Source organism: Carettochelys insculpta, chromosome 12 (assembly GCF_033958435.1).
Source record: "Carettochelys insculpta isolate YL-2023 chromosome 12, ASM3395843v1, whole genome shotgun sequence".
Lineage (NCBI taxonomy): Eukaryota > Metazoa > Chordata > Testudines > Carettochelyidae > Carettochelys > Carettochelys insculpta.
The window spans coordinates 40,644,769-40,672,117 of NC_134148.1; the positions used below are offsets into that span (position 1 = coordinate 40,644,769).

A 27,349-nucleotide genomic window follows, 5' to 3' on the forward strand; every position below is an offset into this window, starting at 1 on the left:
GAGCTCTGCTGGGCTGCTGTCTGGGAGCTACCTAAGGTAAGCACCTCCTGGGCAGAGCAAGCACCAGCACCCCAACCCCCTCCCACACTCCAACACCCTGCCTCCGGTCACAATCCCGTCCTGCCCCAGGTCACTAGCCAAACTCCTGAACTTCCCACCCCAGGTCACAATTCCTGACCAGACCCTGCACTCCAACCTATGCTCTTCCTGCAGGTCAGCTCCTCTCCTGCACCCAGAGCCCACAGCCCCTCCTGCACCTCACCTCAGTCTCCTCCCCTGAGCTCCTTCTGTGCAGAGCCTCCATTGTAGGCAACACAACCCCTCTGTGACTATCGAAGACGAGGGCAGCTCTTGATCACTTACTAAATTCCTGGAACACCCCCCACCCCCAATCAAAAATTATGGCCCATCCCTGGGCTAACGCCAGGAGCTTCTACCACATGAACTAAAAGGCGACTGGCTCGTTAGCTAAGGCTGCGGAGCAGACTTCACTCTCCATTTCAATGGCCTCAGCTGCTCTGGGTTATATCCAGAGGTGACAGGAAGCAGGTGCACAGCTCCAGCAAGAGCTGGCTGAGCTGTGGCAAAGCCAGCCAGGAGCTAATTAAAGAGCCAGGTTGCAGTAAGACAATACCTATAAGAAATGTCAAGTTCCTTTCACCCCTGGACATAGACCAGCTATAAGATGGGGGCCTTGTCTGTTAGCTCCCCCTTTGTGCCAAGGCAGGGGATACACTACCTGGTGCAACCCTCCAACCCCCTTTATGCCATCAAACCCAATTCTGCATTTGCCAAGACCATGTTCTTACCAGAGCCCTCCTGGCCAGGACCCCCATAGCTTCTTTACCTTCACAATGGTGGGCATTAAGAACCTGTGGCTCCAGCAGGGGCTAATCAGCCCTAGGCCACCTGCCTTTAAGACACTTCCCCCCCAAGAGCCCCTGACTGGAGTTGGTGGGGGGATGGGCTTCCACTGCGTTCCACCAGGTTCCAGCTCAGGACCCTTGTTTGCAACCCTCCTTAAGCTACTGCGTATCTCTGTGCTCCCCACAGCCTCTTGTCCTGCCTGAAACCGATGCAGCATTCCGGAATATTCTCACCACTCTGCCGCAGAAATCACAACTCAGTCTCTGCCCACCATCCCACCTCTTTTCCTCACTGCTGCTGTGGGGCTGCCAATCAGCTCTGACTGAGCAGGCAGTTGCTTTGTTAACCTTTCGGCTGCCAACCTGCCACAGGACATACAGGCCCCAAGACACCGCTGCATGCAAATTTAAAGTTAAATGCTGTAGTCTTACAGGAAAAAAAAGTATGTGAGAGGAAAGCACAGGGACTGCCCAATCCACAGAGGAGCTTACACCAAACCTGGCCCTGCAGCAAAGAAAGATTTCTCCATGGTGATCCAGTTGGGGGTGGATCTTGATTACAGATACATGTGTTTTAGTCCATCAGAGGAGCCCGGCATCTGTTGGATGACTTATGCTTTTACACAGCACTCAATTCAGAATGACTAAGAGATACTGTTCAAGAGACCCTTGTATGGATACAAAATTTGTACCTACAGTCTGAAGAAATGATCTGTGGCTAGAAAGAAGATATCTGCAGACTTTCAGGGCTTTAGTCAGAAAATTTGGGTCTGCAGCCATCCACACTCCACAAAAACAGGCCACGCATACCTGTGGATTTGTGGAGCTTTACTATTCAAGCAATTAGCCAATATCACCCTGTTCTTTGACAGAGAACAATTAGGGAACCAGAAATGAGTGCTTAGTTTATGCAAGGCTCCCCTACAAACCTGCAATGGACAAATGTAAGCATGTTACCTGCCTCATGTTGCAACCTCTGGCCATTTCAAATGATCACTCGTTTTTCAGTTTACTTTTGGTGACTAAAGTTTCCTGACTCTTTTAGTCCCTTCCCCTCCATGGGGCCAAGGCCATCAATGCTGAACACGCAGACACTGAAGCACTATATGAACAAACAAAAAGTTAGCATGGCCACCCAGAGCACCACTGAAAGCAATAGCTGGCTAGTTAGCTTCACTACCAGCACCTATTTTTATTATTAGAGGGAGGATAACTTTCAAAGCTGCTGGGCACTCACCAGTCCCAGAGAAGTTAATAAGAGCAGCTACAGGTATTCAGCACCACTGAAAAAAACTGAAGCTCATATTACAAAAGTATGTTTGGTTCTTCATAGTCCTATCTAGAGACAAGAGGCTTGCTCCTGTTCCCAGGGAAGTCTATGAGCCACTGTCCTGAATGCTCAGAGCACTCTAGTCATGTGGGAAGGGAGGCAAAAATCGGATCCAATGGCAGAGCTTTCACTTGCTCTATAGTTAGTGAGACCAGGTCCAAACCCCCTGCATTCAACATTACACTCATCTATGCTTGTTCTTGTTGCTGAGATTTTTAAGAGCCTTTATTGCTCATTTTTTTTCCAATGGGTGTTCAGTGCCTATGTACTTTTGGCAATCCCACTAGGCAACTCTATGCTTTTTTAGGCACCAAACTATTTTCCAAAGTGACTTAGCGACAGATTTGCAAAAGTGGGACTTTATCTCCTAAATCACAGGCTTAAAAAAAAAAAAAGCACATACAAACACACAGACACTACAAACACACACAAATTTCACTGTCTATGGTTACTTAATTAAGTTCCATGCACGTTTTGAAGGCCCATTTAATAATTAAATACAATCTGTTTGTGTTATGCAGTTCAGTAGCTGGGTTGTTTTCATGAGGCATGATGTCATGTATCGCACAGCATAGCTAATGTCACTGTATGGAACCATTTTGACTTAAGACTTGATGCGACAGGTTCTTCTGGCATTGCTGCTTTCTAGCAAGTTTAATATCAGTAGGATCTGTGGTAAGCAATTCAGAGGAAGTGATAAGGCAACATAATCTCATTCCTAGCGCACAAGTTCCTAAAGGTAATGTAAAAGGGAAGTATTGTATATGATTTCTACCTTCAGCTTTTAAGTTGGAAGTGGAGAATGGCAGATCTAGGTTATTATATTAAATTATCTTGGGAAATCATTTGAAAGATTATCTTACACAAGCTTGATGAATGATCTCTGTTGCCATTACAGCAACAGAGCTACAGACACCAGGAAGTTCACTCAGGGTTCTACTGATGACCCTGTTTGATCAGATATGGTACCATTATAGGTCAGTTTTAGTGCGTTTTAGCTGCTTGGCAAATGTCATAGTGATATTGATTCATTTTCAGTTGAGCTATGTCTACACTACAGCAATCTGTTGACAAAAGTTACTGCCGGAACAGATCTTCCAGCAAAACTTCTGTCGACAGATTGCATCTACACACAACAGCAGATCAAAAGAGCAATCCAAGACTGCCCAGCCACTCTCTCAATGGAATAGCCAACCCGAAGCTCAGCAAACAGGGCTGCCCGGTGAACCAAAAGTCCGGTGTGCAAACAAGGTTGACAAACTGTTGACAAAGGCATTATTCCTCATCACGGAGATGCAGAACACTGTCGGCGTAAGTGCCAAGTTTTGTTGACATACTGTCAACAAAACACGTTGTGTGTGTAGATGCTTCAAGAGTTTTGTCATCAACCCCCAGTTTTCTCAACAAAACTCTCTGATGTAGAGGTTACCTTAGAGTTTAAAAAGGTGCGAGGCAGCCAAAAAAGGTAAAAGAAAAACCTGGTCCAGGATATGAGTAGCTCTTTTCCTCAATCAACAAAAGAATCTGTTAGAGATGTGTCCCCCTACTTCCGAATGTCCTGAAATTCAGGGAAGCTGTGGTATGACAAAGAACAAGGGACCAGTCAGGGGAGGGTCACAGCTGGAGGAGATAACAGTGGGAGAAAGTGAAAAAAGATGCAAGCTCAGATTTTCTTCTTGTACCAGGAGTCCTTTTTAAAGGTTATCTTGATTTAGTTGCTATTTGTTTTCCCTGACCTCCACATTCTAGATCTTCCTCAGCACTGAGGACAATAACTCCATTGCAGAGAGATGGAAAGGAGTGGTTAATAAAGCACTTTAAACATGTATTTCATATCACACCTCCTTCTTTTTCAATATTATAGATTTCAAGAGGTCACCACTCTCACTCTACCTATCAAGCACAAGCACAATTATTTGGGGCCAGGGTGTAAAAATGTGTGCCATTTCTGGAGTTTGTCCGCATTCACTGCAGGCTAGTGCCTCCCACACAAGTGTGTAAGGAAGCAGTGATGCAAGGAAAAAAAAATCACACACACAAGGACAGCCAGAATCCTGCTGCTTCCACTCACTTCCCCTAGCAACTTCTCATGTGAATAGGTGCTTCTCAGCACAGGCTGAAGGCAGGTCTACACTAGACTTGGAAGTTGATCCTAGACACTAAATTCCAGCTACAACAATTGTGTAGCTGGAATCGACTCATCTGGCCAAACTCTCCTGTTGACCTCCCTTACTTCCCGTAATGATGAGTACTGGTGTTGACTCTTGAGCCCCTATAGTTGATTTCACATGTCCCCACCAGGTGCACAAAATCAAACCCCAGAAGATTGACCCTGACTGGGTCAATCTCCCAGTAAGTGTAAATGTACGCTCAGCATCCTAGGCCTTTGAGTGAAATGTGGGCCATGGTTAGGCCCATTGATAGCACCACCCATGCCAAATGGCTCAGAGCCTTCCTCAACAGATGATAGGACTACACTGATGCTGAAAGAAAGACCTGATGCGCACACACTCTCGGCAATGCCACTCCCACAAGCCAAGAGCATGGCAGCACAGATGGCTGCCAGGACCAACCAGGCATCTTAAAATTTCTTTTCATTAAATTGCAATGTAAAGATTCATATGAAACCATTATTCATGCCAGGATTGCAAAAAATGGAAACAGACAGAGACTGGCTGAAGTCAGCTACTGGCTGAGGACTGAGAAGCCAATAATAAACCTGCACTGACTGGATAAGTGGCAGTTTCTCACATATGATGATTTCTGAGTCATCATGTGGCATGCGTTATAATCCAGTGTCTTATTCAACATAGACCAGTGTTTTCCAATTTTATTTGGCCATGGAACCCTTTTCAACTTGAAAGAATTTTGCATAACCCCATTCCCAGACTCTACGTCCCTCAGTCCCCAAACCTGCCCCCCATCTGCAGGCTTTACTTGCCTCAGCCCTCATCCCCTAAATCCACCCCCCATCCCGCAAACCCACAACCCCAGAATTAACCCCTCTCAGCGCCAAACCACCCACCCCCATCCTCCGGATTAACCTACCTCAGCCCCAAACCAGCCCCCCGGACTAATCCATCCGTGGCTCCGGCGGAGGAGCCTACGTCAGACAGCCACGTGTGCCCAGTGGAAGGAAGGCTGGCATGGAGGTGTTCCACCGGTGGGGGTGAGCTGAGCCACGCCCACCAGAAGGGTGTGACTACTTGGATAGCAGGGTAAGGGAGGGGCTCTCTGTAGTGCCCATCCCTGCCACTACTGAGATAATGGAACTAAATTCAGTTGGTTTAACAGCCAGATCCCTCCAGTCACCCTGCTGGCTATTAAAGCAATTAAATTTAGTTCTACTGTTTCAGTGGCAGCAGGGCAGGGAGCCACAGAAGGGAACCCTTATTTTCACTTTGTGGAACCCCGGGGTTCCACAGAACACCAAGTGGAAAACATTGGAATAGATCCTTTCCTAGGGCAAAATCAGCATAACTCCACCAAAGAGCAGCGAGGACAAAATGAGAAGGTGGGAGAAGACTAAGAAGGAGGTGGGCAGCACAGAGATATTAAATCAGAAGTGGAGCTGTGGAGAAGGTTCTATAATAACTCAAAAGCAATACACAGACTCTTCTGATTTCAATGGAATGATGATGATTTCCACCAGACTGTCTTTGGGAACTCTCCATTTAAAGGGCTAGCTAGAACTAAGCAACTTCACAGCAGAACTATCCCCTAGGATATTTGACTTTGAAAGGGAATCCACATAGGATGTATCTGTGACCCTTTCATGTTGGCGTCCCACTAACCCTCCTGCACTGAAGTGGTACTAACACAAACACACCCAAACATTGTTGAACCTTGATCCCACCCGTTGTATCCTTCTTGACTGTTCTATTTTCAGCCTGCAGCATCCAGAAAGCTCCGTAGCAACAAAAAGTAACACTACCTCCTTTCCCTGGGTAACCAGTGTGTCTTCACTTTTCTTTAAATATTAATCCACTTTGGGACTTTCAATAGCCTCCCTGCTTCCCTTCTGCTGTTATAGTCTTCTCCACACCACTCCTCTCTCTTTTCATGTCCATAAACTCTCCTAAATCTCCTTCTGCCAACCCAACTCTTCCCTATCATCCTCCCTTGCTGGCATCCAGTTTCCTCTTGTGTATCTCCATTGACCTAGAATCATAGAATCCTAAGGCTGGAAGAGACCTCAAGAGGTCATAGAATCCAGCCTCCTACCCAAAGCAGGACCAACCCTAACTAATTTATCCCAGCCAGGACTTTGTCAAGCTTAAAAACTTCTAAGGATGGACAGTCCACCATCTCTCTAGGTAACACATTCAAGTGCTTCAAGGGAATTACACCTCAAGGCAATTACTGATTTACACTGGTGTAAGGAGAAGAGAATCATGCCCCATCACATCTGCACCAAAAAGGTCCTCACTCAGGACTCAGCTAGGAAGGACCTTGTCCATTGGAGCTAGTCCATTGGAGTAAAGACTGAGCAGGGAAGAACACTGTCCCAAAGACATTCACAGCTAGGAAGAGGTGTGGGAGGAGGAGTTCTTGAGTATTCTTGTTACTGGTCACAGACAAACCTGTGTGACATTACACACATATGATGGGCTTAAAATGAGGAGTTCCAAACAAACCATATTATATCTGAGCTAAGAACATTGTCCATTTTCACTTAAATTCTGTCATTACTAAGGCTACATAAACAATGCCTTCTGTGCTGTGTGCGCGCAAGTCTGTACACACACACACACACACACACACACACACACACACATCTATAAAATCAGAGGAAAAAAGCATGTATGTTCCCTGGTACAAAGTGTCTCTGCATTGTTCTGTCACTTCCCTTTATTAATGTTGCATTATGGATACACAGACTGCTGGATGCTTGAACAATGTACTGTATCACGCAAAGGCCCTTACAAAAAGCAGTAATGCTGGCATTAATGAGTGTTTCTACAACAGTAAAAAATATTGTTGGAAACCTGCTAAAACATAAAAAATATATTTTAAGTAACGGGACTGCTGGCCAAGGGAAATTTAAAATCACAATTCAACATTTAAGATTTTAATGATCCACAGGCAGTGGGGGGGAAGAAAGAAAACCATCAACAAATCTGACACAATACGAGCAACCGCTATGAATATTCAGGATATTAAAACTGCTGAGTCAGTGTTTTCCTTGAGCGTCCAACTTTTGCACTGATCACAGGCGCTATTATTTTTCCTTTCATCAGAAGTACCCTTGACTCCCATGTTGGTGTCTTGATCCATCACATGCATCAAATCACAAGTATTGTAATTCATCCAGATGGCAGGAAGCTTTGGAATTGTTATGTCTAGTGCACAGATGTTTAACAGTCAGACCCACAAAAAAACAAGCTTCTCATAGGATTTTTTTTTAAACAAACAACACTATGTATGCAATCTTGCATGCCAAGTAAAATGCATCAAGGTATGAATTTTCATACCACTTGACTCCAAAATTACATACTGCAATTGTCATTTGTGTTATTTAAAATATTAGTTTGGGAATGTAGTATTTAAAACTCATAATAAAAATCAGTTTCCAAAAATAATTTATACATAATCATCTTCTTCTTTTTGGACTGAGACGTCTATCACCAACTTATACATTATAATCCCTTTTCATATTACTGGTTGCATATCCCTAAACAAGGACTCTCCGGTCCTGCAACATCTCTGGTTTGGCAGGATGGTCCTGGTCCAGAGACTCCTGGCAGATCAGAGCCATGGCAGGGTGGCCAACCAGGTCAAGAAGCAGAGCTAGTGGTTGGGGCAGGGGCTGTGGCAGGAGGATCTCCCTCGTCCAGCAAATTCCCTTGTTCGGGGTTGAGGGTGCCCAACCAGGGAGGTCAACCTGTACTGTAATAACTACCAGGAACCCAGATGCGGGTGGTCAGGCCTCACAGATAGAATAGGAATCATGTCACGTGGTCAGAGCAGGAGTAAGACACTGAATCCAAGGTCACAGCCAAAGGGTCTGAGCCAGAGCCAGGAACTGAAACCAAGACACCCGCACGGAAGCAGTGCTGGAACAGACTGGGCAGGAGCAGGGCTGGGAACAAGGCAGGCACAGAAGCAATCGAAGCAGCGGGCATAAGCATTGAGCTACCCGAGACCTCATTCTTCATGGTGACATAATTCTTAATTTGTTCAAAAGTGAATTTAAAGGTCATGACATCAGCTGGCAATGGGATGAAATCCAATCCTCTGTTTATTGACACAACAGGCAGGACCACAATAACCACCTTGTGCCTAGACTGACCTTGATAGAACACCACGACTGGTAGAACTGAGATTCCAACAGTGAAATTTGCAGCTTTCCTAGAAGGTCCCCTTGCTAGCAGTCCTATTAGTAGTAATGCTGACAATATTTTGTGACACAAGGGGCTTGTTTACACTACCTCCCTACCTCAAAGGGAGCATGGTAGTGTGATGGGGTTCGGGGGTCCTCAAGCTCTGCACCCCGTCCACAGGCAGGAGTGACTCTCACTCAGCAGGAGAACAGCGGGTGTATTAGCCGACAGGACACAGCGTTGTACAGAAGCGTCAATACAGCCAGCAGAGACAGCCAGTCCAATCCATGTTGGGGAGAGGAGGCCACAAGGGGCCCCCAGAGCTGGGGCCTTGCCCCCTCCTTTGTCTCTCTCCCAGCCCAGACTAACTGCTTCCCAACTCCCAGTTCCAATTCAAACCCCTCAGGCTCCACCTCCTCCTTTGTCTCCAGTACAAAGGCATTACCTGGTCATCAAGGTTACCCTCAGCAGGAGACCCACACCCTCTGTGAGCCACTCACATACACACAGGTATCCCCCACTCCATCACACATGGTAAGCAGGGTGTTGGGAGTTTGTTAATGAAGTGCTGTGGTGCATATGAAGCACTTCATTAAGCCAACTCCCCCCTGTGGCAACTTCAAAGTGTTAAACTTCCACGCGCTGGCTCGCGTCCAGCCACGGCTCACCCGCCAGTACTTCAAAGTGCCTGGGGTACTTCGAAGTCCCTTTACCCCTCTAAATTTTGTACGCCAGGCACTTCAAAGTACCAGCAGGTGAGCCGCAGCTAGACATGAGCCAGCACTTCACAGTTTAACACTTCGAAGTTGCTGCGGGGGTGGGGGTGGAATTTGCTTAATGAAGTGCTTCATATGCACCACAGCACTTCATTAATAAACTCCCAACACCCTACTTACCATGCTCCCTTCGAAGTAGGGCGCTAGTGTAGACAAGCCCAAGGAGTTGCCCACTTGGAGCAAGATGAAACCACCTACCTTCATCCCAGAGAAGCACCAAACTACACTCACTGTGGTAGGGTTTGAACTGATGACCTAAAGGGCATCATTTGCTAGTCTCAAACCCCCAAGCCATTCCCTCACACAGTGCAGACACAGGTAGCAGAGAGTGAGTGAAAACAGAATGCCAGTCTCGAAAATTAAAAACTGTCTGTCATTAAAATACTCCATGACCCAAAATGTGAAGGAAAAAAGTGAATTGCCGGCCTTCTATCCTTTGATTATTCCCCCCCGACAGGAGTAGGGGTAGAGGGGAAAATGCATGGCTTTCTGCCTTCCCCCACACTTCTTCTAATGGATCTTTGCTCCTTGTGCTACGTAGCATAAACTTGTCCTGTGGATCCTTTATATAAGTCTTATCTGCAACAAACCATTAAAAGAGACAGACCAAAGAAAACAATGGTCTCCTAGACAAAAAGCTGTCCATTTAGTGAATTAGGGGGCTCTTTCCACCTGACACACTTTTTAAAGGGAAAGCCTCAATTACACCCTGCTCACAGGGCAAATGAACAAAAGATCCACCATTTTCTTTTTTAAAGCAGCAAGGAAGTGCTCAAAGCTGCTTTATCTACCACAGATGCTAATTTAGTTGATACATTTTTTAAATACTTTATGAACACCCTGAAGGCTTTTGAATCTTGACATTGTTTAAAAAAATTCTGTACTTTATGCACTTGCATTGTCAAAAGCTTACCATAGCAAACAAAGCCCACTAAATCAGAGTTGTTCTGATATGCTACCCAGAGGATGCAGTTTATTTTCAGAGGCAGTTCAGCGGAAAGCTCTGGTATGTATAAATATAGGCAGAGAGGGGGAAATTATTTTACATAACTACAAGTAGGGACTATTTCTAAAACACATGTAGGGGGTGTAGGAGATGGGGGAAAATATGTGCACTTCTCACATGTGATTGGTTTGGTTTTCTTTTAAATCTTGCCTAGTGGGGCGATAAAAGCAAACGCCACAAACTCCTCCCTCAGAGTTGTATGGTAAGATGCTGAAACAGATTAATTCGCTAACCCTTTCACCTCTGGAGAGGCAGTCACGTCCATCTTAAGTCACCGATGAAATGAGATTGATGGACTTGTACTTCCTAGTGAACTCTTGTCCATAGTGGGAAAGCAGCGCTCTTCTCAGCCCAATGGCACACAGTAGTGAAAAATTACCAGTATTGAACTAGTGGTACAAGTTCTAACGAAATGATTCTGCCAGAGTTTTGTGTGAAGAAATGTCACACAATAGGTGCCAACATTTGTCCAACTTCTTAACAATTATGTCGATCCTTCAATTTATTGTATCACAAGTTCACCACTAACACTGAAATGACCACAGACACATAAACCTGCTCCCAACTTACTATAGGCAGTGGCAGTTTTGCTGGGTACTTCAAGGCACTAAAAATCAGAACCTAAGTTGATAGCTACTCCCCTAGCATAGAAAAGGCAAATAGCAAGCAGTTCTGTGGCACCTTAGGCTAAGGTTACACTGCTGAGCTATTTTGGAATACCGAAGCATCCTGAAATAGTAACTCCACGTCTAGAAAACATGCCCAGTATTTTGAAATATTTTTGTTGAGAGAGGGGTAGGGGATGCTTCGAAATAGTGACGTATTTTGAAATTCGACGCTGTCCTGAAATACCCTATTTCGAGACTGACTCAACATAACATGCAATTTAATCTTATTTAACGTTGCATCACTATGTAGACATAGCCTTAACTAAGTCATGAGCTTTCATGAGTAAAACCCACTTCATCAGATGGATTTGGAGTGGAAATACAGAATCCAAGGTTTCTATAGCAAGGAGCTAGGTAGAGATGGGGATGCTACCTGTCACTAGTATGGCCAATTAATGCAGAAACTAAATCTGGATGTGTCTCATTAGCTGCGTCTACACGTGCACGCTACTTCGAAGTAGCGGCACTAACTTCGAAATAGCGCCCGTCACGTCTACACGCGTCGGGCGCTATTTCGAAGTTGAAATCGACGTTAGGCGGCGAGACGTCGAAGTCGCTAACCCCATGAGGGGATGGGAATAGCGCCCTACTTCGACGTTCAACATCGAAGTAGGGACGTGTAGACGATCCGCGTCCCGCAACATCGAAATAGCGGGGTCCTCCATGGCGGCCATCAGCTGGGGGGTTGAGAGATACTCTCTCTCCAGCCCTTGCGGGGCTCTGTGGTCACCGTGGGCAGCAGCCCTTAGCCCAGGGCTTCTGGCTGCTGCTGCTGCAGCTGGGGGTCCGTGCTGCATATACAGGGTCTGCAACTAGTTGTTGGCTCTGTGTATCTTGCACTGTTTAATGAAAGTGTGTCTGGGAGGGGCCCTTTAAGGGAGCGACTTGCTGTTGAGTCCGCCCCGTGACCCTGTCTGCAGCTGTGCCTGGCTCCCTTATTTCGATGTGTGCTACTTTGGCGTGTAGACGTTCCCTCGCTGTGCCTATTTCGATGTTGGGCTGAGCAACGTCGAAGTTGAACATCGACGTTGCCAGCCCTGGAGGACGTGTAGACGTTATTCATCGAAATAGCCTATTTCGATGTCGCAACATCGAAATAAGCTATTTCGAAGTTGGGTGCACGTGTAGACGTAGCCATTCTTGACAGTGATTAGCGTCATACTGGACTCCCAACTGTGCCGTGCATTTCACAGACATGTAAAAAGACTGTTCCCTGTCCCTAAGCAACCTCACTCCCAATAGACAATGCAGGATTGGGCAGATTCACAACTCCAAAACCAAAAATATTTGACCCCAGACCTATCTGCACTCCACAGTGCAGCTTCAGAACTGATATGAGAAGGGAGAAGGAGGCAATCTGGAATGAAAGGCTGAGCCAAGCATCTCTGGATTACTTGTGTAGCTAGCACTAAGCAAAGCATATCAGTGCTAATCCACATGGGAAGTAGCAATGGGGGGAAAAAAAAGCATATTTGACATTGCTCTTTATAGGGACAATAAATGAGATGGGAAAAGGGTGAAAAAACAAAAAACCTCCAGTAACAGAGTGTTAAACTCAGCTTTCACCACACTAAGCATGTCATTCATTGTTAATTACAAAGCCATTTAACTTTTGCAAGAAATAAAGGCTGCTATTAATGAGAGAAGACCCAATTAGCCTTTAATCTACACGCTGTTTTTTAATCAAACTTTCTTTTGATCAGTATACACATTGAGGGAAATGGTCTCCCCTCACCACATGCTATCGACTCCCACTAATGCTAATGAAATAGATTTTAAAGGACTGGCTCAGTGAAGCAGTATGAAGGAGCAGCTACTCTGCAGGGGCTGGAGTTTCTTTTCCTCAGTGGCACCCCAGCAATGTTCTCTCTAGCCTTCTCCATCCATTGGGTGGATTTTTTTCCATCCAGGGCGGAATAAATGTTTCTGTGGGTACTGAGTCATGAGCAAATAAGTACCACCGGTAGGAACAAAAACCTAGCTGTGGGCACTCTGCTAATCAGATGAGTGGCACTTAACTCTCTCCAGAGTGGCTGCACAGGTGCACAGTGTACCGGAAACATTGGAATCCAAGATCTGAGCTGAATCCCAGGCTCCAAATTGCTCCCATTGCTTTCATTAAGGCAGCAAGGGAAGGCAATTCAACTAGGTGAACCTCTTGGTGACCCCAACTGCTTCTCGGGAGTTCTGCCATGGGGCAAGAGCAGGGCACTGAACACTTCTAGGTGTGGGATGGTCCAGTGCCAGTACCAAAGTAGAGATCACCATGTAAAACAACAAACAAAAATAACGAATAAAAAGTGGCAGGATGGCTGAAAGCAGCGGTATGCAAAGTGCAGGGTGGGACCCTTGGGAGTGGGGCAGCATAACATTTCGTAAGGGAAGGCACAGCACAGTTGGCTACTGGGTCTCAGGTTCATGCCTCTTATTAAAAATGTTGATATGTGTTACTGTTTTATGTATGAGACCAAGAACTCCTGTGGCACGTTACAGACTAACAGATGATAATATAGACTGTTAGTCTACAAGGTGCCACAGGACTTCTTGTTGCTCTCGAACATACAGACTAACATGGATACCTCTCTGATACTTGTATTATGTATGAGCATTCACATTTATAGGCCGATTCATGATGTTTACACATTCCACAAACTTATCTTCTTACACACACTGAAAGGGGTTTTTTTCATATGAACATAATTGAAATTTCCATCAGTTTGGATTATGTTAGATGGATTGAGGGGGAGGGGACCTGCTAATGGCAGGGACAAAAAGTGGAGCCTGACGTAAGAAGCTGGCTCATCCCTGGCTTAAGAAAGGAAGGAGGGTGGCGGGGGGGGGGTGGGGAGGTTGAGATGTGGAGGAGGAAGAGACCAAAAGGATCCTAAAGCAGGCTCAGAGCTAAGCTGCCTTCAGCCCTGGAAATGGTATATTTTGTGCCTCAGGGAAACTGAAGCACATAAGTGAATGTGAGCTGTTCCTTGGTGAGCAACAGGGAAGACCAAACGCTGTAGTGTTAATGTGAGGTACACACACTGAAGTAAACCCCTGGAAAGGGGACAGAGCTGTGTACTTCCTGGTAAAAATTATACACCTGGTCTTCACTGTGTTTTTACCTTAGGATAGCTGTGATACACTCTGGTGCGTTACTCTGAGATTTAAAAAAAAAAAAAAAAGATTTTAGCCGTGAAAACAAAGCCACACCCTGGTCCACCTATGCCACTCTCCTCGAACAAGAGGGAAATTCCCTTTGGTGGGTTCTGTAATGATTGCAGTTAAGGATCAATAAGGAGCCTGATCTTCAGAGTGCAAATAGCTCTTGTAAATGAATATAAAAAACACAAAAACAAAAATCCAGTGTGGGACCTGGCACATTAGAAAGAGAAAGAACCAGATAGAAAAACATTACACTAGAAAAATATGCTGTAGTATCATAGAATCAGAGGACTGGAAGGGACCTTGAGAGGTCATCAAGTCCAGTCTTCTAACTCTTGGTGGGACCAAGCACCATCTATATCATCACAGATGTCTGTCTAAATTGCCCTTAAATACCTCCACTGATCAAGATTCCACAACCTCTCCAGGCAATTTAACGAGTGTTGAATCATCCTGACAGGAAATTTTTCCTAATTCCCAACCTTAACTTCTCTTGCTCCAGTTTAAGCTTCTTGTCCTACCCTCAGAGGTGAAGGAAAACAATTTTCTTCCCTCCTCCTTGCAACACCCTTTTAGGGACTTGAGAACTGGTACCATGTGTCCCCTCTCTGTCTTCTCTTTTCCAAACAAAACAAACCCAGTTCTTTCAGTCTTCCCTCAGAGCTCCCATTTTCTGTCTGGATCTTTAATCATTTTTGTTGCTCTTCTCTGGACCCTCTCCAATTTCTCTGCATCTTTTTTGAAATGGGGTGTCCAGAATAGGACACAATACTCCAACTGAGGCCAAACTAGCACAGAGTAGAGCAGAAGAATTGCTTCTCGAGTCTTGCTCACAACACTCCCGTTAATTCATCCTTGTTCTTTTGGTTGGAGACTCCGAGTATTGCTCCTTTTTCAATTAAAATGGCAATATGTGGCACTTAAAAACAATACAAACTATCTAGGGTAGTACCCAAAGGCACCGAGACCTCATCTGGGGTGAGTGAAGTGTCTGCTCTACAGCCTCAGCTGAGAGCCAGGTGGCTTTTAGCTCATGTGGTAGAGTGCAGGGCTTTAGACCCTATGCATGCAGCTTCTATCCCTGGTGCCCCCAACCCACTAGGTTTTAGGTATGTGTTGAAGTACAGTCCTGAATCCGAAGGATCTCCTGAAGCAGGTCTTAAGGTTGTAAAGATCTGACCTTTAAAAGAGGCTGAGCACCCACAATCCTAACTGACATCAGGGGAACAGTGGGAGCTCAGTAGCTCTGAAAACACCCATCAGTTTTATTCATTACTACTGTATTAGCATCTTTGATTTTTCTGTACCTCCTGGGTGAAAAGAATTTTCTAATTGCAATGTATGAATCAGAACTGTATACATACGTATGCAGAAGTCTCCGTTTTCATAATATCCAGGACAGCACTGAGATCTTCGCCGATACATTGTTCTTAGTCCTCTTCGATAGGCTGTTTTATAACTTATTCTAAATTGCAAGACAGAAAGCCATTTGACAGTATTGGAAATCAATGCTGACGGCTGGAATTATATTTGTGTTAAATTATAGCAAGGAGAGCATTCAATAATTACTTTAAAATGCATGAAGGCTTTTGATATTAAAAAACCCACGATAAAAAAAATCAATATGCATTTTGAAACTCGCAATAGAACATGTATTATAAACACATTATTTGTGACTATCAGCGTACAGAGACCTTGTTGGTATTGCTGTCTGAGAACCTTGGCACAGAACTGAAGAGAAGGCAAGCAGCTTCTTCGGGAATAACTATTCTCTGTGTTTCAGTAAGGTCAACTATCAGCAATGGGATCAACAGACTCTTCTATGGAGACTATGTGTTTTGCATGCCACGCAAGAAACTACTGAGAGGCAAGCTGCATCCCTAGCTCTTGTTACAGGAGATGGGAAAAATTAACCCCACAAGCGTATGGTCTCCGCTAGGTAATTATTCCCAGGCTTCAGTCCCTCCCTAGACGGCACTGCAAATCAAGGGAGCACCATAAGGCAATTTTCCCAATCAGCAGCCTCTAATGCAAAAGAAAAAAGAAAGCCTCACTACTGAGCTCTCAGTAGAAGTTTTAGCTTGTCCATACAGCAGAGAGGACAATTCTCTGGAAAATGTACATTGGCTCTGGCCTTTGCTGGTCTTTCTATTAGACATGTCAACCCAATCTAGTCTGCTATAATCCAACCACAGCAAGATTCTTGGAATGAGCAGTTAAACTTCTGTGCCCAATTCTGGGCACCAGGCCACTAAAACTAAAATAGAGTTCCAAACCTACAAGGTGGAAATTAAGACCAATTACTAGCGGCTGGAAGAAAAAGACCCCAAGAAGATCCAACGTGCTGGTTGCTTATTTGAATATCTTCCACTGGGAGCCAAGCAGAAGCCAGCAGCTGATTTCACGGGACACAGAAGAATCTCATCAGATGGCAACAACTTCCATGCTGTGCTAGAGATGGAGATGGGCCCCTAACTCCAAATGTATGGGAAGTTCCGATTTGGATGCAAACTTTGTAGCTTGGATTCAATTTCTAGTCATCACCAACCTGACCCACAGTCAAACTAACAGCCTCAAAGAGAGAGACTCTGATAACATTACAAACCATTTTGGTCCCATCTTGCACTGGGCAATTAAACTACTTCATTTAGCTGAATCAAAGTTGAGGAGACAGTCACTGTTACTCTCCTGGTTTCTCAGATTGCCCTAAGCTCTGAATTGCTCAGAGCAAAGGCTTCTGAAATATTATCAGTCATGAGGATTTTGTTGTAGAAAGGCCTGTATTTCCTTCAGTATCAGGAAGATAACACAAAGGTGTGGGTGAAGGGAAAGTGGACAGGGATTAAAATATCTTGGCAACAGCACTTACCGATGTCTAGTGCACTTGAACCAGTTCAGTATATCAGTACATCTTGTGTAATAGATCTGATCAAAAGGGTGAGCATAAGATTCCTGCACGGTCACAGCATAGCTAAAAGCAGACAAGAAGAGAGAGGGAAAGGCAGTTCTTTACAATGTGCAAAAGCTCTGATTCCCTGCCATGCTCCCACACCAAATTCCAGCCTAAAAAATAATGAAATCAGTGGGCTTGAAAACTACAGGGCTGATTCAGTATCCAAAGAAATCTTCCCCCTGTGCCCCTACCTCCTCTTACAGGCAGAATCCCTCCTAGAGTTTCTGCTCCCAGCTCAGACCATAGCATCTCGGAATATTTCAGACTGATTTAAAAATCCACGTCTTTCACAGTCAAGAATATATGTTCCCCCAAAATGCATTACGTGTTTTAAAAGCTGGGAAGTACAACTAGCAAACTTTTAAGGTTTGTTTTAGAAAAAGAGTAAAATAGAGCAAAATGGTTTGACTTAAAAGATCTTTATAAAAACACATTCCAAGTCTTTAAATCGTATCAGAGGTCTTGCGACTAGAATGTTAATTTTTGCTTGTATACCAAAATGCTAATGCGAATATATATTAACTTGAGGCTGCTGAGTTTTACCAGCATGGTGGAATTCTTACATTTCATTTTATGATGAAGAAGCATCATTACTTCAATGAATATTGGGAGCACCAATCAAAATGGAGATAATTTATAAAAGGTCTCAAGGGTGTTTATTTTTAAACTGCACAAATTTAATCCTATGTAATTTGTAGCAGAAATAACCTGGAAACTAATTGCAGATCATAAAATTATGAGTTAAGTGCAGTCTGGGCACGGGAAGGTTTTAAGATTTGGACAGAATGGGATATTATCTTTTACAGACCTGAACAGATTGCAACGTGCAGAAATTGGGTAAGCTAGTTAAAAATTAGAAAGAGCAAAGGCATTGGGGTAAGATGTCAGCAATCATCCCTCTTCCCACCTCCCCATCCCCCCAAGGAGTACTACCTTATTATTACTACTTGTATTTATTTAGATGAGGTTTGTATTTTCAACAGTTTAAGTGCCTTAGAAGTACATATTCCATTGATGTGGGAGTGACATGTTCCAGCAATTTCCTCCATTGTCCCTTAAAGAACATTACTGAATTCAAAACAAAAAAGCAGTCCAGCATCACTTTAAAGACTAACAAAATAATTTATTAGGTGATGAGCTTTCGTGGGACAGACCCACTTCTTCAGACCATAGCCATATATATAGTCTTAAAAATAAAACAAACTTGCTACACTTGGAGGAATTCTATGCCTCTGCTGATGTGCAGAATTTGTGTGTCCCCCACAGACTTCTTTGCTTCCCTACAGCAAAATGACCTTCCGACAGGCAGGCAAAAGGAAGCTGGAAGAGCAGTCACATGCCACTCCCTAGCAGTGTAGGTACCTTGCTTCAGGCAGCCAAAGCAGCCGGCGGGGGGGCACACTATCCAGTGACTCCTACCCTGACCTGGGAACAGCAGCTACTTCCAGCTGGGATGTAGGCTGGGGAGGACAGGACTTCCTCCTTCCTGGCACAAAGTGGCTAGGGTGTGTCAGACCACCCCTGGCTGCAGGAAGTGCAGTATCCTCCCCTGCTTCCTGTCCCCATCCTCCGCTGTACAGGGGGGAGGTTGGATCATTGCATGGAGGGCTATTTCCCACACAACCCCCCTGCATCCAGCCTTCCCATACCCAGACATCCTGGCCAAGCCCCACTTTGGTCCATCCCGAACTCACCTAGCCCTCCATACCCAAACTCCACCCCTGCCTCTGGACCTCCCACTAAACCACCCCTCCAGCGAGCTCCCTACCCTGATGAGCCCCAACTGTTGGCACTACCCTGAGCCTCCACATCCAGATCCCCACACCACTGACTCTCAATTAGCCACGCTCATACTCCTGCCCCAGCAAACCCCACAACCCCAGCACCTAATCTCCCAGCCCCGCTGAGTCCCAACATCTTCATCTAGAAGCCCCTGCAAAGCCCCAGTCCCACTGCACCTGGGCCTCCCATCAGGCTCTGTGCATCCAGTTCCCCCCCCAACCTAGACCCCCCCACTGCACCCAGACAGAACTTTCACACCCCACACCTGCATCTCCAACACTGAGCCCCTTCACACTTGGATGCTGCCTGCCCCATACCTGATGCACTTGAGACTAACTTGTAACTGCAGGCAATTCCAGCCATTCACAAGCTTGTGCAGAGTAAGGAAATCAAAGACTTTTCAGGCAGTCTGGCTTGCTGGGGTATAGTATCAGAGAGGTAGCTGTGTTAGTCTGCAGCTTCGAGAACAACAAGAAGCCTTGTGGCACCTTATAGGGCAACGTCATCTGATCCATCTGATGAAGCAGGTCTTTGCCCATGAAAGCTTATGCTCCAAAATATCTGTTAGTCTATGAGGTGCCACATGGCTTGCTGGGGACAACTCATTTCAAGCAAGGAACTTTACAGCCTCTACAAACTCCAGACAGAAGGGAAGGAGATAGGTGACAGCTGAGGAATTGGGAACCCAAGGCCTTCATCCTGCATTAATCTTCCCTGCAGAAGCTTATGGTCTTTGCTCACTGCAGGACCAGACTCTAAGAGCTAAATCCTGCAACCCTGTAATTAAATCAGTGGTCTTACCCATGTAAGCAGTCATACTGTGGTCAACCGGACTGCTGTGATTAAAAACTTCAGAACTGTACTTTTATATAATAAACAATGTCAACACATTTGCCCAGAGGGTTGACTCCCACTGAAGTCAGTAGATTGGGCTTTTAATACATTGATCTACCTGTCACATTTCCCTCTTACCTGGGCAATCCAGGCTTCCACAAGACATTCAGTTTTGTTCTCTGCATAACAATTTGCTCGGGAGGAGGCAGGAGTGAGACTGATGGGATGTTTTTTCATTGCTCATTGTCAATGTAAAACAATAACATTCATGAACCTTTATTATTATTTTATGATCTTGTCGGTTACCCAGCTTTACACCAACTTAATCTTTTTAAGTTGATTTATTAACATTTAAGTAACAAAGTTGCCTTGGTCAGTACAACCAATCAATTTTGCTATTTATTTTTTGTTTCTCCTCCACTGGATCCCTAGGTTGCTGACTTTCTTCACACAAAATCAATATTTTATTCCTGTGCTCTGACTACGTCTCCCCTCACCATGACGGCAGAAAAATATCATTTCTGCACCTGAACATGTTTCTTTGTGCCTCTGCATTTGTCCTGTAAGCCAGTTCACTCTCTACTGGAGACCTCCAAAATCATATCATACTGAACTTTATGCATCCCACTATGTTAAGAATGAATGCTCACTCTTGTTAAAGGATTCATGATAGCTGTAAAACAAGCTACGGAGAAATGTTAGGGCCCCATTCACTCTTATGTTGGAATAACGTGTTCCTGGGATGGAAGCTCCATGAGTTAAACCTAAAAGTGCAGCAGCTTTAGTGTTTGTACAAATGGTCCCCTGCACCCATATGGAGTCCCACTGAAAGCAAAAGGGCTCCATGGACACACAAGAACACACCCGTATAGACCCAGGGACAGTACCAGAGCCCATCATTATAACAAGGATGTACTGTGAGCACAAATCAGCACAACATCCGACAGTCTACTAAACTGAAAGTGTACAAGGCTGTAGTCCTGACCAGTCTCCTGTATGGCTGTAAAACCTGGACCTTGTACAGAAAACATATAAAACTGCCAGAGCGCATCCACACACACAGCCTGAGGTCAATACTGCACATTGGATGGCAGGGCAGAGTTACGAACCTGGAAGTCCTGGACAGAGCAGGAACCATGAGCATCGAAGCCATGATTCTGACAGCCCAGCTTTGCTGGACAGGGCACGTCATACGAATGGAGGAGTCAAGAATCCCTAAGCAACTCCTCTACAGTGAGCTCTCCCAGGTCAAAAGGAATCAAGGTAGGCCTCACAAACGGTATAAAGACTGTGTGAAGGCCAACATTGCTCATGCTGGTTTAAAACCAGATCAGCTAGAGCAGCATGCAAAAGACTGAACAGGCTGGCGTGCTCTTGTACGACACGCGTATGACAACTTTGAAAAGCAGCGACGTGTACACCTCATTGATGCTCGTGAGAGAAAGAAAGCAACAGCAGCAGACGCACCAACAGAGCCAGGACAATTCCCTTGCCCCCAGTGTGAACGCCCACGCTGTTCAAAGCTTGGACTCCTCAGCCACATGAGAGTCCGCAACTGATGAGTCTGTGCAAGCCCAAGACACCATCATCGGACACAACGGACTACCTATGATACAGTGAGCAAAATCACCTAATTCACACTCAAGCGCTCTCGTACATAGATTCCAGACTCTTGGGTTCTATTCCATTCCAGGGAGGGAAAGTGGGAGCCTAGCTTAGTGGCTAGAGCAGGCAGCTGGGAGCCAGGACTCTTGGAATCCATCCCTTGCCCTCCCCCATTGGAAGGAGTGTGGGAGTCTATCCCAGGTCTCTAGTACCTAGAGCTCTCTAGTCAAGGGGTCTGTGTCACATGTTTCATCGTCATCTCACATACAGAACTTTCACCGAAGTAAACAGGAATTCTGCAGGTGAAACCAAGAAGTTCCGAAGACACAATATAAACCTGCAGTTTGAACTTCTCTAGTCCGGTATGATTTCATCCAGCAACATCCTTAACCCGGCATGATTTTAGTCAGCTTGATGTCCACTTATCATGGGTGTGGCCAAGTTCTAATGGTTCTATAAAGTTTGTTTACAGCCCTCAGTCCTGGCTCTCAGTGTTTTGTGCTGTTAGTTAATTCTCATTGACCCTTACAGGTCTTGTAATAGCCCAGTAATTAGCAGAAGGGTTGATAATGCTGCTAGACCAGCGTTTCCCAACTTTATCTGGCCACAGAACCCTTTTAAACTTCAAAAAATTTTGCAGAACCTCATTCCCAGGCACCATCCCCCTCGGTCCCCAAACCCACCCCCCATTTCCAGGCTTTACCTACCTTAGTCCTCAGCCTCAAATCCACTCCCCTATCCCCAAGCTTTGACCTCATCCTGAAAACCCAAATGCCACATCCCTAGGATTAACCCCTCTCAGCTCCAAACCCACCTCCCCATCCTCGGAATTAACTTGCCTGATCCCCAAACCAGACCCCAGGACTAACCCATCAAAGGCACTGGCTGGGGAACCTATGCTGGGCAGCCACTTGCACTCAGTGGAAGGAAAGCTGGCATGGAGATGTTCCCGGGCGGGGATGAGCTGAGCCACACCCACCGGAGGGCTGTGGCTGCTTGGGTAGTAGCACAAGGGAGGGGCTCTCTCTGGCTGCCTGCCTTGCTGCCACTGAAATAATGGAACTAAATTCAGTTGGTTTAACAGCCAGATCTCTCCCGCCACCCTGCCGGCTGTTAAACCAATTAAATGTAGTTCTACTGTTTCAGCGGCGGCAGGGCAGGGAGACACAGAGGAACTGGCTATTGTAATGGAATTTTCTAGCAGAACCCTTATTTTCACTTTGCAGAACCCCGGGATTCCATGGAACGCCATTTGGGAAACACTGTGCTAGACACTATTGACCTCTTGTGGTCCAGCAAATTCTCTCATTCAGCCCTGGTCAGGTGCCGGGGTGCTGGACTAGAGAGGTTCAACCAGTAGCAAGAAATGATCAATGCTTAATGCCAGACATTGCACTCAGGCACGGGCCAGGAAGTCTGCACCTAGCAACTGATGAGGAAGACAGAAGGTGCCCACCTAGGTGCTGAATGCAGGGGGAGACCCCTTGTAGGAGCTATGAAGAAGCACTCCAGAGTAGGATAGAAGATAAACAGTTTGGTACTATGTTCCCTCATGCAGAGCTTTGGCGCTGGTTATTTTGGCAGCTCAGAATCCAGGCACAGGTGCTCACTCATGTTGCTTCAGCAGCACAAATCAGTATCTGTTCATGCAGGGTAATGACAGAATTTGACTCCTGTTGAGGATAATTCTGCCTTTACAGAGTACAGTTATGATCTGGCTACCAAACAAAGGAAACTCTCCTGATACATTACCTTTCCCAGTGACTACAAACATTGGGATCATCTGGATTTAAGGACAGAGTTGTTTTCAGCAAGACAGACAGGGTAAGCACTTCTAGAATCCGCCACAAGGGTATGTAGACCATCATCCTTGTTTCTAGATAGAGAGCAAAACAATGTTCATTGAGCAGAGCAGCATTAAAGAACTTTATATTTCCAACATTAGACCTGAACTTCAGCACAACTTCATTTATACCCCCTTCCTCACTCTCACCATGAACCTCAAATACTATTTCCAATCAACATTTATTTATCATCATGCTGTGGACAGAAAGGATATTGAGTAGAAATGTTAATAAATAAAATACTGACGTTAACACAGACAGGACAGTGGCCTTTGCCTTAGATTTTTCTACATTCTAGACAACTCAATACTCAGATTGAATAATCAGCAATGGATTTATTGAAAAGCTCTGAAGAAAAAAAACAGATGAGACTCACCAGATAATTTTTTAAAACAGCTGAATTAACATACATATAACTAAAAACTAATTTACAGATTTACTGGAAAAAATCTCAAAAAAATTCATCCTGTAATCAGAGCCATTGCTATAAATTTGTGCGGGATATATTTTATTGCTCATATATGTTCAAAGAGGATTTAAACATATGCTTTAAGTGCAAATCTCAACACAATCTTAATAGTGAGGCTGATATCTACAAAAAAAGTCACTCAGCTCACTAGAAAGGAAGCAGTGCAGAGGCACCTTCTAAAGTTAGGAATCTAAATAGATTTCAGAAGGTTTAAGTTTAAATTTGAGAGCAAAGCTACTTAGGATATGAATACGCATGATCCTCCCTAAGAACACTTTTGATACCCAAGATTATTAAGGCTGCTTTCACAAATAAAGTAAATAATTGTCCCATTAAAATGATCTATATGCTCATCAACCCATAGGTGAAACCCATTCCCATTAATTTTAATGGGGTTTACATGCATCAGAGTAAGCTAGATCTCAAAGACATATGCTTATTACATAACTGAGGGAAAATCAATTCACTTTTCAGATTTTATTAAGAGGCGTCCATTTGGAGTGACAGAGGTCAGCTTATTGCACCGTGTCATGCTCATGATGAAATAAATAATAGTCACGTTGAACATCTGAAGTAGAAATGCCTAGACTCATTTGATTTGGATTCTTTACCAGATAATCAAGGTTATGAAGATAGAAGTATCTGAAGATGCGTTTACAGATACACAAAGATTTATACCTAGATCTATAAACATAAATTGAATACACTGTATTTGTCCATGTTGTGGTCATGCAGGTTAACTGAAAAATCACCTGGGGCCAAATTACTCTTATCTTATTCATGAGAACAGCTTTCAAAAGAGATGACAAAGCAAAGTAGCTCCCAATTACAAGGTTCCAGTATAACCTCTTCACACCCCTTGCATCAAACTTCTCAACCTGTACAGGCTCTCTTTAAATCTAGGCTACATATGTCTATCTCGAGAACAAAGTGGAGCTATTGATCAAGGCTTCTCAATCAACTGTCAAGCACTCCCGCTGGATGGAAAACTTGGAGCTACTATGTCAACACTGCACCCAACACTGCAGCCTCAAGAAAATAAAGACTTAAAACTCAGTGGAAATAATACAATTACCATTCCCATTTCAGGCATTCTAGAGAAATATGTTATCCTCTACTAGAGCATGTAACCAACATTGTTCCGTTACTTAACCTCACACACTGCCCACAGGCTTCCCCTAGCAACTGAACAGATCTCCGTTATAGGCTATGTCTACACTAGCACAGTATGTCGAAGTAAGGACATCGAAATTGCCTACTTGGAAGCGTATCATCTACACGTCCTCCAGGGCTGGTGCCGTCAACATTCAACGTCAAAGTAGTGATGGGGAACATCGAAAGGAGCCACCCCTGAAGGAAATGTGGAGCATCCACACACACAAGCACTCCCCGTCGAAATAAGGCGCCAGCAAAGCCCCAAGCTGCTCCCTTAAAGGGCCCCTCCCAGACACGCTTGCCCTGCACAGCACAAGATCCGCAGAGCCGACAACCGGTTGCAGACCCTGTGCATGCAGCATGGACCCCCAGAAGCAGCAGCAGCCACCAGAAGCCCTGGGCTAAGGGCTGCTGCACACGGTGACCATAGAGCCCCGCGGGTGGCTGGATAGAGTGTCTCTCAACCCCTCAGCTGATGGCCACCATGGAGGACCCCGCTATTTCGAAGTAGGGCGCTATTCCCATCTTCGGATGGGAATAGCAATTTCGATATCTCACCGCCTAACTTCGATTTCCACGTTGAAATAGCACACGGTGCGTGTAGACGCGACACGTGGTATTTCAACGTTGTGCCAGCTACTTTGAAGTAGCCAGCTAGTGTAGATGCACCCATACTGCCTACAAAACACATGGCTCCCATTACATTACTTCACTGCAGTAGATGGCATAAAGACCATATTAAGGGGTTGATCCTACCCAGCACTGATGTTGTATTGAGCATATAGGCACAGAGAGAGAGAGACAGAGAGAGAAGGGAAAGTTGAGCCCATATTGGGGCCTGATTCAAATCCCAGGGAACAAGATGGAGAGAATTCCATTGATTTAAATGGGCTTGGCATCAGGCTGGTCCTGTGTTGTAGCTCTAGAAAAGAGAGGAACACTTTGCAAAGTCACTCATTAGTGCCCTGAAGAATACACTTCAGCCTGTATCTATTGCCCAGTTCTCACCCACCGCTTGCTCCAAAGTTCATTGAAGTCCATGGAAGGACTCTCATGTCCTGCCCCTGAGAGATGAAGGGAGTTAGTGATGAGAAGATCTGAGGCTTAGCCTACACTAGGGAATTAAGTTGATTGCAGACACCCAGTTTCTAGCTACGGCAATTGCACAGCTAGAATCAATTTATTTGCAATCAACTTATCTGGCTGTCTAGACAGAGGGAGGTCAACGGAGAAACTCTCCCATTGACATTCCTTATTCCTTCCACCATCAAGGAGCACAGGGGCTGACTTCCGCCCCAGATAGTTTGATTTCATGCGTCTCTACCAGGCATGTGAAATTGAACTCTGTATGTCTACAGCAGTGTGGATGCACCCTCAATCTTACTTCCCCAATGCGGAGTGTTTAACCAAAGGTGACCCCTCACCTTGTCAGGGCATGGAGGAAAACAACATTAAACGCTCAGCAGCAAATCCGCAAGGGCTTGTGCAATGCAGATCTAATAATGCTGGTGTTGAAAGTTTGCTGAGAGATGTTTAACGTTTCTGCCTAGAGAGCAGTATTTCATCTTTATATATGATGGGCCTCAGTAAAGTACAATGTAACGTAACAGCAGCTCCTGAACAAGAATATAGACAAAGATGCCCCTAGTCTATTGCACTGATGAGCTGCCATTTGAATAATTCTGAATAACAAAAGGACAGGCTCTAGTGATCACTATTTTTATCAGTTGCAATCTACCCCCAGGTTGATTTGCTTTGGCTTTGATACAAAGTGATGTTGTACAAAGAGATGAGGAGGAAAGATTACTTCTAAACAAGAGAAATGGTCACAGGAAGTACAGAGCAAACCCACTGAAGTAAAGGCAATCCTCCCGGGGGATTTTTTGTTTTTATTATTTTTAATCACCATCATTTTTGCCCAGTTTCTCAGGAACTCTAATTTAATGGGGAGCACATGCTTTAACAAAAGACAGAAGAAGAATTTTTTTCTCATCTATCCACAGCAGCTTTATGATTAATCCCAATTCCCAGATTCCTACAATGATAAAAGTGCCAATGGTTTTTCTAACTCAAATACCTAAATTGGCACTACTTACAATACAATACAGCGTTTGGAAAAATAAAGGGTTTTAGACTGAAGTGCAAGAAAGATTCAAAAACACATTTCTGAATTTTTAATACTGTTTGGGTGTGTCTACACTAGGAACTAACTTTGAAGTTAAACTTCGAAGTTAGGCACTGCTTTGACGTAACCATCACTCTCTACACACATTTTCCCTTACTTTGAAGTTAACTTTGAAGTAGTGAGCCCAACTTCAAAGTCCTTACTCCATTTCCCAGGAATGGAGTAGTGCCCTACTTCGAAGTTTAGTTTCGAAGTAACAGCCGTGTCTACACGTGCACCCTACTTCGAAGTATCGGCACTAACTTCGAAACAGCGCCCGTCATGGCTACATGTGTCGGGTGCTATTTCAAAGTTAACATTGATGTTAGGTGGCGAGACGTCGAAGCCGCTAACCCCATGAGGGGATGGGAATAGCGCCCTACTTTGATGTTCAACGTCGAAGTAGGAACCGTGTAGT

General features: G+C 44.9%; 1 protein-coding gene across 6 annotated transcripts in view; it reads right to left on the reverse strand.

The window, feature by feature from the left end:
- MEGF11 (multiple EGF like domains 11) overlaps window positions 1-27,349 on the reverse strand; it is a 442,774-nt gene that overhangs the window by 300,666 nt on the left and 114,759 nt on the right. For all 6 annotated transcript variants that reach the window (XM_075006971.1, XM_075006969.1, XM_075006966.1 and 3 more), the window contains exons 3-5: window positions 23,052-23,175; window positions 16,995-17,096; window positions 15,490-15,590 (exon numbers count right to left, since the gene is read on the reverse strand). In XM_075006971.1, the coding sequence (XP_074863072.1) occupies window positions 15,490-15,590; window positions 16,995-17,096; window positions 23,052-23,167 (319 nt within the window). In that variant the 5' untranslated portion in view covers window positions 23,168-23,175. The remainder of the gene's footprint in view (window positions 1-15,489; window positions 15,591-16,994; window positions 17,097-23,051; window positions 23,176-27,349) is intronic.